Source organism: Mandrillus leucophaeus, unplaced genomic scaffold (assembly GCF_000951045.1).
Source record: "Mandrillus leucophaeus isolate KB7577 unplaced genomic scaffold, Mleu.le_1.0 Scaffold731, whole genome shotgun sequence".
Classification (NCBI taxonomy): Eukaryota; Metazoa; Chordata; class Mammalia; order Primates; family Cercopithecidae; genus Mandrillus; species Mandrillus leucophaeus.
The window spans coordinates 255,767-270,680 of record NW_012107931.1 but is presented as its reverse complement, the minus strand read 5'-3'; the positions used below and the strand labels follow the sequence as shown (position 1 = coordinate 270,680).

General features: G+C 43.8%; 1 protein-coding gene across 1 annotated transcript in view; it reads right to left on the bottom strand.

Moving 5' to 3' along the window:
* The window catches only part of NUP43 (nucleoporin 43kDa), a 26,096-nt gene extending 12,081 nt beyond the window's left edge, over positions 1–14,015 (bottom strand). Inside the window, exons 1-7 of the mRNA XM_011965650.1 lie at positions 13,825–14,015; positions 13,386–13,508; positions 11,049–11,126; positions 9,809–9,989; positions 5,749–5,884; positions 3,656–3,807; positions 121–243 (exon numbers count right to left, since the gene is read on the bottom strand). Coding sequence (XP_011821040.1) covers positions 121–243; positions 3,656–3,807; positions 5,749–5,884; positions 9,809–9,989; positions 11,049–11,126; positions 13,386–13,508; positions 13,825–13,944 — 913 coding nt within the window. The 5' untranslated portion in view covers positions 13,945–14,015. The remainder of the gene's footprint in view (positions 1–120; positions 244–3,655; positions 3,808–5,748; positions 5,885–9,808; positions 9,990–11,048; positions 11,127–13,385; positions 13,509–13,824) is intronic.
* Between the last annotated feature and the right edge of the window lie 899 nt (positions 14,016–14,914).

Sequence of the window (14,914 nt, the reverse complement as noted above, 5' to 3'; positions counted from 1 at the left end):
GATTGCAGTGAACTGAGATCGTGCCACTGCATTCCAGCCTGGGTGACAGAGTGAGATTCTGTCTTTTAAAAAAAAAAAAAAGAGAGATTACACATAAGAGTATTCATTAAAAAGTTGTACCTTGGTGAAAGAGTGACGACTTTTCAGGTACATCTGTGGAAGCATCCCAGTGCCAGAGGGATCCATCTTCAGAGCAGGTAAACAGATGATCTGGGTTGGATGGGTGAAAGTGAACTTCCCACACTAAGAGACAAAAATCAAGAAGCTCATTCCTATGCAGATTCGCCGAACAAACAACATTAAACCCCCATCTCTAGGCACCATCTTCCATTATCCTCCATCGCATACCTTCAAGCCTCAAGTCTATCATAAAAATTAAAGGTTTCAGAATTAAAGACATAACATAACTTTCCAATGCCTATAACATGTAGAAAGGAAAAAGAACACTTTGGGAGGCTAAGGCGGGTGGATCAGCTAAGGTCAAGACCAGCCTGGGCAACATGGTGAAATACCATCTCTACTAAAAATACAAAAGTTAGCCAGGCGTGGTGGTGCATGCTTGTAGTCCCAGCTACTTAGGAGGCTGAGATAGGAAAATCACTTGAACCTGGGAGGCGGAGGTTGCACAAGCTTGCACCACTGCACTCCAGCCTCGGTGACAAAGTGAGACTGAGGAAAAAAAAAAAAAAGGAAAAAGAAGCCAAATAAATTTGTGTACTGGGCAAGGAAATAAATGAAAATAGTAGCTGGGCACGGTGGCTCATGCCTGTAATCCCAACACTTTGGGAGGCCAAGGTGGGTGGATCACCTGAGGTCTGGAGTTCGAGACCAGCTGACCAACATGGTGAAAACCCATCTCTACCAAAAATACAAAAAATTAGCCCGGTGTGGTGGCAGGTGCCTGTAATCCCAGCTACTTGGGAGGCTGAGGTAGGAGAATCGCTTAAACCCGGGAGGTGAGGTTGCAGTGAGCCGAGATTGCGCCATTGCACTCCAGCCTGGGCAAAAAGAGCAAAATTACATCTCAAAAAAAAAAAAGAAAAAGAAAAAAGAAAAGAAAAGAAAATAATTGCTAAAACATTTAACCCTATTACTTTATGAAAAGCTTTTTTTAAAATTTTAAAAATAGAGACAGTGTTTTGCTATGTTGTCTACCTTGGTCTTCTACTCCTGGCCTCAAGCAATCCTCCTGCCTCAGCCTCCCAAAGTGCTGGGATTACAGGTGTGTGCCCAGCTAGGAATGACTGCTTTTTACGGAAAAGTTTTTTTTTAATTGGTAAGTTGTTTTATTTTTCAATTCCTGTGTCATTAACATATGAAGATTATATTATTGGAAAAACTGAGAAAGACCCTAATAGAAATACAAAAATGAATTTCTAAGAGGCAATATCCAATATTGGTTAATGCCAAGATTCTGAATACTTCTGGCCTTCATCAGAGAAATAGCAACTGACTTCTAGCAAACCAAAATTTGGAAATGTTCCAAGAATTTGGATCCAGTTTCAGATGGAGGACTTTTTATTTTTGGCATGGTCATGGCTCACTACAGCCTTGACCTTCCAGGCTTAAACAATCCGCCTATCTCAGCCTCCCCAGTAGCTAGGACTACAGGCATGCATCACCATACCTGGCTAATTTTTGTATTTTTAACAGAGACAGGGTTTCTCCATGTTGCCCAGGCTGGTCTCAAACTCCTGAGCTCAAGCGATCTGCTTGCCTAGGACTCCCAAAGTGCTACAATTATAGACATGAACTACCATGCTCAGCCCCAAAGAAATTCTATATATTCCAAAATCACATTCAATTCTGAAAGATACCAGTCTTCCTCATTTCCTCAAAATCTTTTATGGAGTCATAATTTCTATAGAAATCTAACAATAAAAAAAATTAGCTAGGTGTAGTGGCACATATCTGTAGTCCCAGCTACTCAGAAGGGCAAGGCAAGAGGATCACTTGACCCCAGGAGGTTAAGGCTTAAGTGAGGTACCACGACACTGCACTCCAGCCTGGGCAACATAGTGAGACCCTGTCTCTACAAAAAATAAAAAACTAGCCAGGTGTAGTGGTACATGCATGTAGCCTCAGCTACTCAGCTAAATCATCTCCACCAGAATCAAAAGAAAAAAAAAAAAAAAGCTTATAAATCTATCATTCACGTTAAAAAAATGATGCAACAATAAATTGAGGAGCACATTTATTAGCAAATATGACAAAGAGCCTGCATTTGCATGGGAAAAGGACATTCTGGCACACTTCACTATGGCATATAAAATGGTATGATTTTTATTACCTTTCTTCAGGGAGCGAAGTCTCACTATATTGTCCAGGCTAGAGTGCAGAGGTGCAATCATAATGCACTGCAGCCTTGAATTCCCGGACTCAAGCAATCCTCCTGCCTCAGCCTCCCAAGAAGCTGGTGCATGTCACCCACCTGCCTTAAACTAGTATTACTAACTTTTTAAAGAGGTTATGTTGCTTAAGCTGGCCTAAACTCTCGGGCTCAAGCAATCTTCCCACTTCATGCTCCTGAGTAGCTGGAACTATAGGCAAGTGCCAATGTGCCTGGCTTAAACTGGTATTATTTTTGTGTAGAAAAATCTGTCAGTGCATTATGCAAAAGGTCTGGCCTAGCAATTCTACTTCTAAAAAATTATCCTAAGAAAATAAGTACATAAGGCTGGGCATGGGAATAATGGCTCATGCCTGCAATCTTAGCACTTTGGGAGAATTGTGTAAGTCCAGGAGTTCGAGGCTGCAATGAGCTATGATCACACCACTACTGCACTCTGGCCTAGGCAACAGAGACCCTGTCTCAAAAAAAGTACATACAGATAAATATCTAAGGATTCCACTACAGTTTTGGATATAAGAATGAAACCTGTGGCTGGTGTGGTGGCTCATAACTCTTACCTGTAAACTCAGCATTTCCTGAGGATCACTTGAGCCCAGGAGTTTGAGACCAGTCTGGGCAATAAAGTGAAACCCCATTATCTACAAAAAAACAAACAACAACAAAAAATCAGCTAGGCGTGGTGACACACACCTATAGTCCTATTTACTTGGGAGGCTAATGCAGGAGGATCACCTGAGCCCTGGAAGTCAAGGCTGTAGTGAGCCGTGACTGCACCACTGCACTCCAGGCTGGGCGACAGAGCCAGACCCTGTCTTTTAAAAAGCCAGGCATGGTGGCTCATGCCTGTAATCCCAGCACTTTGGGAGGCTGAGGCGGGCAGATCACCTGAGGACAGGAGTTCAAGACCAGCCTGACCAACATGGAGAAACCCAGTGTCTACTAAAAATATAAAATTAGCCGGGTGTGGTGGTGTATGCCTGTAATCCCAGCTACTTGGGAGGCTGAGGCAAGAGAATCGCTTGAACTCGGGAAGTGGAGGTTGTGGTGAGCCGAGATAGCGTCACTGCACTCCAGCCTGGGCAACAAGGGTGAAACTCCATTTCCAAAAAAAAAAAAAAAAAAAAAAAAGTTAAAGAACGCAAATGTCAAGTAAAAAGAAATTAGATAATTATTTAAATTTACACAATTCAGTCATTAAAAGCTACAATGTAAAATGATCCACATGTATCATTATGGAAAGGTGCTTATTATATGTCATATAACTCACCCAATACAAACTTTTTGTATCTCCACAATACTTACTTTCAGCTTCATGAGCCTTCAGCAGAGACACAGGCATAGTACCTTGTCTAACATCCCAAATACTCAACATTCCATCTTGGCCACCAGTAGCTACAACATGCTGTTGGTTGGGATGTCTGTCAACACAGTGGAGTGGCACTCGGTCACCAGTCCTTTTGTGGGAGATAACAATGACATCAAAATCAAATAAAGTATAATTTATCTTTGTGTAACACAGGAAACACGTTTTTTTTGGTTGTTGTTGTTGCTTGTTTGTTTTGAGACAAGGCTTCACCCAGGCTGGAGTGCAGTGCTGCGATCATTGCTCACTGAAGACTCAAACTCCCTGGGCTCAGGTGATCCTCTCACCTCAGCCTCCTGAGTTGCTAGGAGTACATGTGTGTACCATCATGCCTGGTTAACTTTTTGTATTTTTGTAGAGATGGGGTTTCTCCTTGTTGCCCAGGTTGGTCTCAAACTCCCAGGCTCAAGTGATCTAGCCACCTTAGCCTCCCAAAGTGCTGGGATGACTGGTTACTATACCCAGCCTGTTTTTTTGGTTTTTTAAGAGACAGGGTCTTGACCAGGCTTAGTGGCTCATGTCTATAATCCCAGCATTTTGGGAGGCCAAGGCAGGTGGATGACTTGAGGACAGGAGTTCAAGACCAACCAGGCCAAAATGGCGAAATCCCATCTCTACTAAAAATACAAAAACTAGCCAGGCATGGTGACACATGCCTGTAGTGCCAGCTACTTGGCAGGCTGAGGCATGAGAATCGCTTGAACCTGGTAGGCAGAAGTTGCAGTGAGCCACGATCATGCCACTGCACTCCAGCCTGGGCAACAGAGTGAGACTCTGTCTCAAAAAATAAAAAAATAAAAAAAAGACAGGGTCTTGTTTTGTCACCCAGGCTAGAGTGCAGTGGTGTTGTCTACAGCTTGCTGCAACCTGGACTCAAAAGAGCCTTTTGCCTCAGCCTCCCAAGTAGCTAGGACTACACGCACATGCTACCGTGCCTGGCTATTTTAAGAAATTTTTGTAGAGATGGGGTCTCACTGTGTTGCCCCAGCTGGTCTCAAACTTCTCACTGCAGATAATCCTTCCAAAGTGTTGGGATTACAGGCGTGAGCCACCATGCTCAGTCAAGAAACATGTTTTATATGGTAACTAAGTGACAACGTAGTGGCTGGAGCTACTGGCTGAATCTTTATTTGAGACGGAGTTTTGTTCTTATTGCCCAGGCTGGAATGCAATGGCTTGATCTTGGTTAACCGCAAACTCTGCCTCCTGAGTAGCTGGGTCTACAGGCACACGCCACCATGCCTGGCTAGTTTTTGTATTTTTAGTAGAGATAGGGTTTCACCATGTTGGCCAGGTTGGTATCGAACTCCTGACCTCAAGTGATCCGCCCGCCTTGGCCTCCCAAAGTGCTGGGATTACAAGCATGAGCAACCATGCCCGGCCTGGCTGAATCTTAATGATACCAAAAAAATGAACTAAATTAGATATATTTCTAAATAGTACAATTTGGAAATAATTCAAGGCCACAATTATTTATTTTCACTTCAATCTGAAGACATGGAATGAAAGATAATCCGATGGTAAGATGTACAAATCACATTTCCACTTATTAGATTATTTAAAAATTCATACATCAGGTATACTAAGTATGATTTATCACCTTATTTAATGCTTAGTTTATGTAACTATTTTTTCAGTGTGATACATTCTATTTTCTTATGAGAGAAGGCTGTACACCTAAAAAGGGGGATTTCTGCTCAGAAAAAATATCTGGAATTATATTTTCCCCCCAATCATTACATCTGGAGTATATTTTATCCATTAAACAATCACTGAAAGAGCAGAAATAAGTTCTCCATGAAATAATACAAACTTCAAAGAGTAAAGGCTCTGAATCACTATAACAAATAATTACTAAATGAAGCATAGTAGTATCAACCCCGTCAAGTAATGCTTGCTCTACCAAATTTTAATCAGGGATCTCCCTCTTAAAATGCAATTAAAATACAATATGGCTTAAAGCCAGTAGCTATAAACAACCTAACACATTAATTTTTGGATTACATTACTGAAATTACAAATCAACACTTACAGTGACAATATCTGAGAAGGTTCATTTCCTTGTTGTCTGAAATCCCATATTTTCAACTGTCCAATTGAATTTACAGTAAGAATCTCAGGAGTTCGAAGAAAGGTTACAGCGTGGAGTGTACTACTATCTGCATTGTCTAAAAATTTAAAAAATGGTAGTATGTGTTAATGAGTCCCCTTTTTTTCCAAGAAAATCTTAAATCACACTCCTTTCATGGATTGATATATTACAATTTCCAGTAACTTATAATTTAAATTTCTATAGAAAAATGCATGGTAATGTATATGTTTAAACGGATTCTCTTTGGATGGAAAAATATTATTCACAGGACGTCTGAACTGTTTTCTGTTTCTTTTTTTTTTTTTGAGACGGAGTTTCACTCTTGTTGCCCAGGCTGGAGTGCAATGGCGTGATCTTGGCTTACTGCAATCACTGCCTCTCAGATTCAAGCAATTCTCCTGCCTCAGCCTCCCAAGTAGCTGGGATGACAGGCATGTGCCACCACACCTGGCTAATTTTGTATTTTTAGTAGAGATGGGGTTTCTTCAAGTTGGTCAGGCTGGTCTAGAACTCCCGACCTCAGCTGATCCACCAGCCTCAGCCTCCCAAAATGCTGGGATTACAGGCGTAAGCCACTACGCCTGGCCTACTGTTTTCTTTCTCTTTTTTGAGATGGATGTTGCTCAGGCTAGAGGGCAGTGGCGCCCTCTTGGCTCACTGCAACTTACGCCTCCCAGGTTCAAGCGATTCTCTTGCCTCAGTCTCTCTAGTAGCTGGGATACAGGTACATGCCAGCCTGCCTGGCTAATTTTTGTATTTTTAGTAGAGACGGAGTTTCACCATGTTGGCCAGGCTGGTCTCAAACTCCTGAGCTCAGGTGATCCGCCTGCCTCAGCCTCCCAAAGTGCTGGGATTACAGGCGTGAGCCACCAGGCCTGGCCTTGAACTGTTTTCTAAATGGAAGGCTGAGTTTTCATACATTCCTTTTTAACTCTTAAGATTGTTAACCTGCATTTCTGAGACAGTTGTTCAAGCTCATCTAAACCCAATCTTACTTCCCACTAGTCCCTGACCTAGAACTTCCATTCTATTGAGCCAAACCCCAGTGCTTCCTACAGAGCTCACTCTAACCTTCTATTATTCTACAGACTCATCCCAAATCTACTCATTTTCACCCTCATCAACTCTCGCCCTCTCCATGAAGTCATTCCTGATTGTCATAATGGTCCTTTTTGTTGATTTCCTGGTGTTTAGAACTTACGCCTCATAATTTCACATATACTTCATGGACTTTAGTTTGTGCCACTCCTCTACACTGCCACCAGGCAATGGTCATTAATTAACAAATAAGTGAAGTCGCCCAGTGCAGTGGGTCACATCTGTAATCTCAGCACTTTGGGAGGCCGAGGTGGGCAGACCACTTGAGCCCAGGAGTTTGAGACCAGCCTGGGCAACATGGTGAAACCTCATTTCTACAAAAATTAGCTGGGCATGCTGGTATGCATCTGTAGTCCCAGACACCTGGGAGGCTGAGGTGGGAGGATCACTTGAACCTGGGAGGCAGAGGTTGCAGTGAGCTGGGATCATGCCACCACACTCCAGGCTGGGTGACAGAGCAAGACCCTGTCTCAAGAAAAAAAAAAAAAAAAAAAGAAAGAAAAGAAAAAAAAAAAAAAAAAAAAAAAAGTAATGCAACTTAACTCAAAACTGAAAATCATAATAAACAACACAAAAGACCAGGTACAGTGGCTCACGCCTGTAATCCCAGCACTTTGGGAAGCCAAGGCTGGCGAATGACAAGGTCAAGAGTTCAAGACCATCCTGGCCAACATGTTGAAAGCCCGTCTCTACTAAAAATACAAAAAGTAGCTGAGCGTGGTGGCGTGTGCCTATAGTCCTAGCTACTTGGGAGGCTGAGGCTGGAGAATCGTGTGAACCCAGGAGGTGGAGGTTGCAGTGAGCTGAGGTCATGCCACTGCACTCCAGCTTGGTGACAGAGTGAGACTACATCTTAAAAAAAAAAAAAAACCACTCACAAAATGGATTCATGGGCTCAATTCCTAGAGATTCTGATTTAAAAGGTCTAGAGTGGTGGACAGTTAAAAAATTGCCTCAGAGAAATCTGACTGAAGCATAGTTGAGAACCAATACACTTAGTTTTCTACCTAAAAGATGAAACCTCTGTGATTTTGCATTACAGACTGCAATCTGGCCCCAGTTTACCCCTCTCTTGCTTCATCTTTCATCTCTCCTACATAGATATCTAAAGTCAGGTCAAACCATACTTTTTGTCATTCTCTGAATGTCTTTATCCTGCCTCTGGCCTATTCCCTTTGTCTAGCACACCATCTTTTAGTCTTACTTATGGTCTAGAACCCAGAAAAACTATTAATTACTACCTACTCCCAGACGCTTTATCTGATAATGCCCTCTTGCCAAAAAAAAAAAAAAAATGGTTTCTGTTTCTTCTAGTCAGTCATTCGTACTGGCCTCATCAACCTACTCTCTTGACAAAGGGATCCTGCCGTGCATGCATGTGTACGTGTATTTTTTTGAGACTGAGTCTTGCTCTGTCACCCAGGCTGGAGTGCAGTGGCGTGATCCTGGCTCACTGCAGCCTCTCAGTCTCTCACGTTCAAGTAATTCTCATGACTTAGCCTCCCAAGCAGCTGGGATTACAGGCGTGTGCCACCATGCCCAGCTAATGTTTGTACTTTCAGTAGAGACAGGGTTTTGCCATGTTGGCCAGGCTGGTCTCAAACTCTTGGCCTCAAACGATCTGCTTGCCTTGGTTTCCTAACGTGCTGGGATTATAGGCATAAGCCACTGCTACCAGCCATATATTTTTATATCCCTCAATCACTTAACATTGTGTTTACTTTTTTTTTTTGAGACGGGGTCTCACTCTGTCGCCCAGGCTGGAGTGCAGTGGTGCGATCTCGACTCACTGCAAGCTCTGCCTCCTAGGTTCACGCCATTCTCCTGCCTCAGCCTCCAGAGTAGCTGGGACTACAGACAACTGTCGACACTATGCCAGGCTAAATTTTTGTATTTTTAGTAGAGACAGGGTTTCATCACGTTAGCCAGGATGGTCTCAATCTCCTGATCTTGTGATCCGCCCGCCTCGGCCTCCCAAAGTGTTGCGATTACAGGCGTGAGCCACCGCGCCCGGCTCATTGTGTTTACTTTTTTTTTTGAGATGGAGTCTCGCTCCGTCGCCAGACTAGCGTGCAGTGGTGTAATCTTGGCTCACTGCAACCTCTACCTCCCAGGTTCAAGCGCTTCTCCTGCCTCAGCCTCCTGAGTAGCTGGGACTACAGGCGCATGCCACCACACCCAGCTAATTTTTGTTATGTTTAGTAGAGAGACGGACTTTCACGATGTTGGCCAGGATGATCACGATCTCTTGACCTTGTGATCCGCCTGCCTTGGCCTCCCAAAGTGCTGGGGTAACAGGCATGAGCCATCATGCCCGGCAGTGTTTACCTAGTATATGGTAAGCACTCAATTACTCTGTGATGAATGAAAGGAATACAATGATTTTTCTTTTTTTGAGACAGAGTCTCCCTCTGTCGCCCAGGTGGGAGTAGAGTGCCATCACAGCTCACCGCAACCTCCGCCTCTCAGGTTCAAGTGATTCTCCTGCCTCAGCCTCCTGAGTAGCTGGGATTACAAGCATGCGCCACCATGCCTGGCTCAGTTTTCTTTTCTTTTTTTTTTTTTTTTGAGACAGAGTTTCACTCTTATTGCCCAGGCTGGAGTGCAATGGCACAATCTGCTCACTGCAACCTCCGTCTCCCGGGTTCAAGTGATTCTCCTGCCTCAGCCTCCCGAGTAGCTGGGATTACAGGCATGTGCCACCATTCCCGGCTAATTTTGTATTTTTAATAGAGAGAGTGTTTCTCCATGTTGGTCAGGCTGGTCTTGGACTCCCAACCTCAGGTGATCCGCCTCCCAAAGTGCTGCGATTGCCAGGGTGAGCCACCACACCCAGCCTAACTTTTGTATTTTTAATAGAGACAAGGTTTCGCCATGTTGGCCAGGCTGGGATTTTTCTTACCTATGGTTCTTACAGCTTCCTTGTGATCAGCTCTGAAGAGATTTATTCGACCATCCTCTCCAACTGTAACGATTTCTGGGTTGTTGCACACAACACCTGTACATGGTGCACTGCTATAGGAAGGACTGCCAGGGCCTGCGTGGTAGTGAGCTGTAGTCCACTGCTGGTTGACTGACAGAGTCTAGGCATCAGAAATGAGGATACTATTAAAGAAAAGTACTAAGGAACTAGCACTTCTTACCAACAAGAGTATCTTTAAATTCTGACTCACATCCTTCTACAAGAATAAATCTTTTTTCCTTTAGAATAATGAAATCTAGAAACTACTTGCATCAAAGTTCTGTATACATAGAATTAGATTCAAAAGAAATACTGTTTAATAATGCCCCACATTTATCTCAAACTACAGTAATGACTTTTAGGGATCAAGCAGTTGGATGTTCAAAAGCAACTCTTTGTATTCTTATGGAAATTAACCTACGTCTAAAATATAAATCCCTGGCCCATGGCTGTGGCTCATGCCTATAATCCTAGCACTTTGGGAGGCCAAGGCAGGCAGATCTTCTGAGGTCAGGAGTTCGAGACCAGCCTGGTCAATATGGTGAAATCCCATCTCTACTAAAAATACAAAAATTAGCCAGGTATGGTGGCACACACCTGTAATCCCAGCTACTTGGGAAGCTAAGGTGGGAGAATTGCTTGAACCAGGGAGGTGCAGGCTGCAGTGAGCAGAGATCGTGCCACTGCACCCCAGCCTGGGCGACAGAGAGAGACTCTGTCTCAAAATAAATAAATAAATAAATTAATTAAAAAAATATTAATCTCTGTAGCTTTTTCTAAATGACTCAAAAAACCTTTAACATGAACTGGGTCTTATATTTACTAGGCATGTCTATTAGAAACGTTACCTTTGGCCGGGAGCGGTGGCTTATGCCTATAATCCCAGCACTTTGGGAGGGTGAAGAGGGCTGATCACCTGAGGTCAGGAGTTCGAGATCAGCCTGACCAACATGGAGAAACCCCGTCTCTACGAAAAATATAAAATTAGCCGGGCATGGTGTCACATGCCTGTAATCCCAGCTACTTGGGAGGCTGAGGCAGGAGAATCACTTGAAGCTGGAAGGCGGAGCTTGTGATGAGCCGAGATTGTGCCATTGCACTCCAGTGCCTGGGCAAAAAGAGCAAAACTCCATCTCAAAAAAAAAAAAAAAAAATCACTTTTCAAACTGAAGTTCTTTACCTGGTTATTCGGATGGTGAAGGAAAACTGTTACACATCCTGTTGATGAAGCAGTGACAATTCTTTCCTGGTCAAAAAACTAAAGAGAAAATTTCTGCTTGTTAAAGACTCAGAAATACTAGCAGGGAGGAAATCTATTCATTTATTTAACTCAATTAGTAGCAAATGATAACAATTTTAAAAAGCAAAGAGCCTATGAATGCTAAGCAAATAACATGTGTTAATGGAGCTGAAAGTCCAAACTGCCATACAAAGTATTTTCATGAATAAACAGTATTTTTTTTCTAAACACATTTACCCGCCATTGATTTAATTTGAGACCAACACAATAAAACGTTAGAAAAATATCATTCCTGGCTGGGTGCGGTGGCTCACGCCTGTAATCCCAGCACTTTGAGAGGCCTAGGCGGACAGATCGCTTGAGTTCAGGAGTTCAAGACCACCCTGGGCAACGTGGCGAGACCTCGTCTCTACGAAAATACAAAAATGAGTCGGGGTTGTGGGGAAACGGAGCTTGCAGCGAGCCAAGATCGAGCCCCTGCATTCCAGCCTGGTTGACAGAGCAAGACTCAGTTTCAAAAAAAGAATAAAAAATTTTAAAAAGAAAAGCCAGGCGCGGTGGCTCATGCCTGTAATCCCAGCACTTCAGGAGGCTGAAGCAGGCAGATCACGAGGCCAGGAGTTTAAGACCAGCCTGGCCAATATGTTGAAACCCCGTCTCTACTAAAAACACAAAAATTAGCTGGGCGTGGTAGCAGGCGCCTGTACTCCCAGCTACTCAGCAGGCTGAGGCAGAAGAATCGCTTGAACCCAGGAGGCAGGGTTGCAGTGAGCCGAGATCGTGCCACTGCACCACTCCAGCTTGGGCGACAGAGCAAGACTCCATCTCAAAAAAAAAAAAAAAAAGAAAAAGAAAAAAAGAAAGGAAAAATATTGTCCAGGCATGGTGGCTCACGCCTGTAATCCTAGCACTTCAGGAGGCCAAGCCGGGTGAACCACGAGGTCAGGAGTTCAAGACCAGCCTGGCCAACATAGCGAAACCCCATCTCTACTAAAAACACAAAAATTAGCCAGGCATGGAGGCATATGCCTGTTGTCCCAGTTACTCAGGACGCTGAGGCAGAAGAACTGCATGAACCCAGGAGGCAGAGGTTGCAGTGAGCTGAGATCGTGCCACTGCACTCCAGCTCAGGTGACAGCGTGAGACTCCGTCTCAAAAAAAAAAAAAAAAAAATCTTTCCTAGGGCTAGATAGCTTTCTTTCTTCTCTTTCTTCTCTCTGTCTCTTTCTCTTTCTTTCTTTTTTTTTTTGGGGGACAGTGTTTCACTCTTGTTGCCCAGACTGGCGCACTCTCAGCTTACTGTAACCTCTGCGGCCCAGGTTCAAGCAATTCTCCTGCCTCAGCTTCCCAAGTAGCTAGGATTACAGGCGTACACCAGGGCTAGGTAGCTTTCTATAGAATAAAATGCAGGGGCTCTCCACACCAGGATTTGAAAACTTAATTTCGGCCAGGCACAGTGGCTCACTCCTGCAATCCCAGCACTTTGGGAGGCCGAGATCAGGAGTTCAAGACCATCCTGGTTAATATGGTGAAACCCCATCTCTACTAAAAATACAAACAATTAGCCGGGTGTGGTGGCCTGTGCCTGTGGTCCCAGCTACCTGGGAGGCTGAGGCAGGAGAATCGCTTGAATCCGGGAAGTGGAGGCTGTAGTGAGCCGAGATCATGCCACTGTACTCCAGCCAGGGAGACAGAGTGAGACTTCACCTCAAAAAAAAAAAAAAAAAAAAAAAAAAAGAAAAAAAAGAAAAAAAGAAAGCTCAATTTCATCCCCACCACTCACTACTGGTTTTGAGACTTTGGCCAAGTTAAGTTCACTAAATCGTGGTAAATCTTTAAAACGGGAGCACTAATCTCTGCTTAGGGAGTTGTCATGAGAATTCAAAAAACAAAATGATGTTAATCCCCCTGCACAGTATCTGTCACATAGTACATGCTCAAGATATATTAGTCTCAATTTTCTCATTAGTAAAACAAAGTAACAATACTTGATATACCGGCAACCAATAATAATTAATTTTTGTAAAGCTCCCCAAACGGTACTTAGCACATAGTCGACGGTCAATAAATAAAAAAGTATGATTAAATCTACATCCCCTTTCCCAGTCCTTTTTCTGCCACTAAATGGCTAAATGATGTCGGCCAAATCATAACTTACAGAGCACTCAGTTTTTTGTAAATGAGGGGTGATACAAGACAACCTTTATGATGCTCTGCTTGTTTAAATGTATTACTCAGGACTTTCAAAGTTAGCTTTTGGATGCTACACAGATTTACCTGTAAATCCATGACATCACCATGGTGTCTGATATCACACAATAATTGATGGTCTCCTTCAAACCCTCCATCAGAGTCCAAGTTTCCAAAATCTCCAATAGACCACAGTGAAACATAATTTTCCTGTAAAACAAAGAGTTTTGTCTTGAGATGACATAAACGTCAACTCTCGGAAAATAAAAGTTGCGCTTCCGTCCAGAAAGCTTGCTCCAAAACATCTCAGACAAATAGTATGGTGAGTTTAAAACGTAACGAGATATGAGGCTCAGGCACACCATCACGGGCTCTGAGCTATGGAGCAACCGCGCCTGAGACAGGGTCCGAGGGACCTAGAAGTGCGAGAAAAACCAGAAGGTGGGAGTTGGCGCGCGCGCGGCCAGGGGTCAGCTCAACCGGAGGGAGGGAAGAGGCAGGGGCTCGTCCCTATCAGCGGGGATACCTCATTGTCCCAAGATCCGGTAGCAAACGTCTCCGCGGTTTGCAAACTTCCGGGAGGCAGCGGTCGCCAGCGGGTTTTGCTGATTTTCTGAGACACAAACTTCGCATAAATTTCCTCCATGCCGAAAGCAGCCGCAGCAGGCACTGCAAAAAGCAAGCACAACGCGCGCCTCTCAGCCCCGCCTCTTCCCGCGGAACCCTGACTGGATGGGACTTTAGGAGGGAGACGGTGGCTGCAGAGAGTCAATTCTCTTCGGTAGCCAGTGTGGGCACGGTCAGTATACAAACTGGGAGAACCTAGACAGAGAGGCCCATCTCCTAGAGCGACTCTGAGCAAAGGCAAGAGCGCTTTGGCCTTTGAGCAGTAGGACTTGCTCCTAATCTACAATCTCAGTATTTTCTTGTGTTCAATAATTGTGCAGTGTAAAATTTAAGAGCAAAAATAGAACAAAATCAATACAGTAGAAACCACACCTAAGCAGTTGCAGGTCACTGCGCATAGAAAACAATTCAAAAATCCTTAAATACTCATGGAAGTACCTCGAATACAGTGCCAACCTACTATCCTAAACCTCTCCCTCTTGTCCCCCAAACAAATACTTTGCTTGAAAGTTAATACACACTGTCAGAGCCTGGAGTTAGAATTCTGAAAGACTCCAGTTTTAGTTTTGATGCCAATTGCCTAGCTTTGGTCAATTTAATTATGTGCATGATTAAGAATGAGGTTTGTGATATCTATTGTCAATAGCCCAGGAATCAGTTTTCTAGGTTCCTTCTGTGCTTTTGGTTACACCTATAATATTCTTCCCTTCCTCTTTACTCCTCAGAATCCTGCCTATCCTTCAAGGATCTGTTCTTTCCTTAACCATTTCCTGATGACCCCAGCCAATGTTGATCTAAATCAACATCGCTTTTTTTCTTTTGGAAGACAGGGTCTCACTCTGTGGCCCAGGTTGAAGTGCAGTGGCACAATCTCAGCTCACTGCAACCTCCGCCTCCCAGATTAAAGTGATTCTCTCACCTCAGCTTCCAGGGTAGCTGGGACTACAGGTGCGTGTCACCATGCCTGGCTAATTTTTTTTTTTTTTTTT